This window comes from Hordeum vulgare, chromosome 7H (assembly GCF_904849725.1).
Source record: "Hordeum vulgare subsp. vulgare chromosome 7H, MorexV3_pseudomolecules_assembly, whole genome shotgun sequence".
Taxonomy (NCBI): Eukaryota; Viridiplantae; Streptophyta; class Magnoliopsida; order Poales; family Poaceae; genus Hordeum; species Hordeum vulgare.
The window spans coordinates 22340489-22344150 of NC_058524.1; the positions used below are offsets into that span (position 1 = coordinate 22340489).

General features: G+C 49.4%; 1 protein-coding gene across 1 annotated transcript; it reads right to left on the minus strand.

Annotated features, from left to right (window-relative positions):
- Window positions 1–2375: 2375 nt before the first annotated feature.
- LOC123408069 (ATP-dependent DNA helicase DDM1-like) lies at window positions 2376–3342 on the minus strand. Its single transcript, XM_045101273.1, has 4 exons — window positions 3333–3342; window positions 3248–3279; window positions 3069–3170; window positions 2376–2938 (listed from the first exon to the last, which is right to left on the minus strand). Exons 1-4 carry the CDS (start codon window positions 3340–3342, stop codon window positions 2711–2713), a joined length of 372 nt encoding a protein of 123 aa, XP_044957208.1. The 3' UTR covers window positions 2376–2710.
- Between the last annotated feature and the right edge of the window lie 320 nt (window positions 3343–3662).

Here is a 3662-nt window from a genome sequence, read left to right on the forward strand (position 1 = left end):
AACGTCTGATCTTTTTTTCTTGTAGTTGAACTTGATTTGCTCCCACTTGCACTTGCACGTGATCTTCTCTTTTTCACTTCCTTCTGCAATGTGCGTGTATAGTCATCAGGCTTACGGTGTAAGTCATACTGTGATGGAAGGGTCGTGAAGTATTTTGCAAATGCTATTTGCTTCTCGGTGTATTCCGGGCGGGGCTCGGGTTCCTTCTTTTTTATCTGCGCATCATGATGTTCCTTTGCTATCCTGGCGTTTTCCTCGGGGGTACGATCATAAGGTCTGATAGGAAGATTAGCATGAGGTACCTTTGGGAGGGGCGACAGTTTGCGCTTTGGGGGGCTCCGTCGCTTAGAAATCATCGGCGGAGCGTTCTTGCTGGCACGCTTCCGCTTAGTATCCGGAGCGGGCGGCGGCGGAGACGGACGACCCAAGTCTGGTGGCGGTGATCGAGATGGACTCGTGTTGTGCTGGCCGACGTCATGTGGAGGGCTTGGAGGTGCTGTGACTGCAACTCTCCTCCTCAAAAGGATTCATGCCATCTGTACTCAGACCTAACCATAAGTTCCTTACGCCAGCTGCAAATCTCAGGAACTCTCTCTCAATTTTTCTCCACTGCCGACCATCAGCGGTGTGCCTCAACTTATCGTTTTTCATACGATCTTCCATGTGCCATCGCAACAACTTCGCATGATCTTTATTTCTGAACAGACGTTTCAACCGTGGTATTATAGGAGCATACCACATCACCTTGGTAGGAACCCTCTCCCTGGGTGGCTCGCCCTCAATATCACCAGAGTCATCTTTTCTGATCTTATACCGCAATGCAGTGCATACCGGGCATTCATCCATATTCTCGTACTTCTCACCGCGGTAGAGGATGCAGTCATTAGGGCATGCATGTATCTTCTGCACGTCTAATCCTAGAGGGCAGACAAGCTTGTTTGCTTCGTACGTGCTGGCGGGCAATTCGTTCTTTCTTGAAAGCATCTTCTTCATCAGTACCAGCAACTTTTTGAATGACGAGTCAGTCACACCGGTCTCTGCCTTCCACTTCAGCAATTCCAGTGTGCTACCCAGCTTCTTCTGGCCATCTTCACAAGTTGGGTACAACAATTTGTGGTGGTCCTGTAACATCTGCTCGAACTGCAACCTCTCCTTTTCTGTGTCGCAACCTCGCCGTACATCAGAAATGACCCGGCCAAGATCATCAGCGGGCTCATCTGGTTCCCGTTCTTCATCCTGATCTTCTTCTTCATTGTCTTTCATTGCGGTATCAGCATACTCAGGGAACATAGATCGGTAGTTGTCATCATCGGTCTCTTCTTCTTCATCGTCGTCTTCCATCATAACCCCTCTTTCTCCGTGCTTGGTCCAAACATTATAGCCCGACATAAAACCGGACCGAAGCAGGTGGCTCTGAATGACTCTTGAGGAAGTGTAATCCTTCTCATTCTGACATTCAACACATGGACAAAACATAAAGCCACCACCATGCTTGTTCGCATTGGCTGCATCTCGAAAAGAATGCACGCCTTCTCTGTAAGCGGCTGTGCGTCGATCACCGTACATCCATGGATGGCTCATCTGCATTATACGACAGTATGTCAAATACAATCACGATCCTAAAAATTAGTACCGCACGATCTAAACGAGGAAATATAGTTGCTAACCTTTTAGAATAAGTAGAAATAAAGAGGAAGAGGTTTAAGCGTGGCTGAGGCATCTCATATCGTAGTTGTGTTCGGTGAACTGAAGCGGCATCGCTCTAACACACATTTCAACAAACACCTCTAGTGCATAAAAAAATGGAGAGCTAGCACACACCCACACTCTTCCATCCAAGAAAAATGCAAGGAAGAGGGGAGAGGGGGGCTGTGCTATATATAGGCAGAGGACTTTAGTCCCGGTTTGAGACACAAACTGGGACTAAAGGTGGCGCACATGCGGGCTGCACACCGCATAGCCCTTTAGTCCCGGTTTGGGACACAAACCGGGACTAAAGGCTTCTTACGGGCTGGGACTAAAGCCTCGAGAGAGGCATTGCGATTTGGGGCGACGTGGCCGGGCCTTTAGTCCCGGCCCAGAGGCAGGCCGGGACTAAAGGGTCCAGGCCAAAAGCCCGTTTTCCACCAGTGAGGGTTCTTTCAGTTATGTCTTTACTTCACAGTTCAGTTTGTAGGTCTTTTAACTCTATCCTCATTTGATATGAAAGTATTTTATTGATAATTTTTCTATAAACTTTATCAAAATTCATTGAGTTCGACTGTATATTTTGACATGGCGGGACTACTAACTAGGCAAGTCTGAAAAATTAAAAACAAACAATTAAAGAAGTTGCCCTGCATTCTCTCCAGATTTTTGCCACGGAACACAGCACAGCAGGAGTAACCGCATTTCATCATCGTAACACATAACCTCTTCTGTGTTGATACTAGTACTTAATAAATCTCAGCAGTCCTATACCAAAACCTGAAAGATCTAGGCATCGCAGAGCAGCAAAACAATGCCATTTCCAGATTCATCTAGCATACCATGAAAGTCTTACATAGGTTGCCTAGCAAGATTGGAAGAAGGCACGAGCATAAGCCTAGAACACTGCCTGCCGAACATCAGCTCCTGAACCTAGGGGAAGCAATGCACTGCTGTCAAGCATTAGGCGGCGCGAACGAGCCAAAGCATCAAAATACCGAGGAATCGCCATTGCTAGGATGGCTCAGCTGGTGAGCGCCGAGAGCATGCCCCCACCACTCTTCGAGGCCAGAACCACCTCCCAGCCAGGCCCTTTCAAGGGGACAAGATGGGCTGCATTGGGAGCCATGGCAGGGCCGGTGAGGTCACTCCGGTCCATCAGCTTCAGAAGGTCCTCATCGCTGATATCCGTCTGGATCATCCTGTCTTCCTCACCCTGCTCATCCCTCAGCAGCGCCAGCAGCTCCGCCTCCTGCAGTTCTCAACGAAAAGTAGGAACACATCAGCAATCATGCAATCGTTTGATGATCACTGAAGAGACAATTTACACGGTACAGTGAACACATTCTTCTATATTCCGAACAAAAAAAATTACATCTTGCATCTAAGGCGTTAGGCTTAGCGGCATCTTGTTGAAACTGTCCCTTCCCAATCACCACATGCTCTAGCTTCAGCTTTCCAAAAGCTCTCTTGATAATCCGTCCCTGCGACAATGAGGAGATGAGCTCAATGCCACAAAAACTAGCCAAGCAAGAGTCTGAAGATGATCCCCTAACCATACCTCAACAGAATTCGATGTTGCCAACCGATAACCTCACCTCAGCTGGACAGATCTCGCTCCTCCGGTCGTTGGGGATGGACTCAACTCGATCCCATCCGTGCACACCAGACGTCTTCACTGGATGGAGTGGTACCGGACCCGCCGGCGCTCCTCTCTGCGGCTTGATGCGGTCTCGCTCCAGTCAGCCTCGTCGATGTGGTCTCTCTTCCCCCTCGCCTCGATCGGGATTAGATTAGGGTTCGCGAGCGCGATCTGGGTCGGGAGTGGATGGTCAGACGCGGTCGCTCGCCTGTCTAATAGGCCTTGCAATCCCAGCAGCGGGCCACCTTCCAATGGTCTGGCGGAAGGACCAATGCACGAGAGGCCTTGCTTTCGGTCCGTGGAACAGCAGCCCACAGGACAGCTGGGCTAGATT

What these genes read in the sequence shown, in the direction of transcription:
- LOC123408069 (XM_045101273.1), bottom strand. An exon ending in CAACATCGAATTCTGTTGAG is followed by an intron (nt 3,171 to 3,247) that starts GTATGGTTAGGG and finishes TCATTGTCGCAG; the next exon opens with GGACGGATTATCAAGAGAGC. An exon ending in CTAAGCCTAACGCCTTAGAT is followed by an intron (nt 2,939 to 3,068) that starts GCAAGATGTAAT and finishes TGAGAACTGCAG; the next exon opens with GAGGCGGAGCTGCTGGCGCT.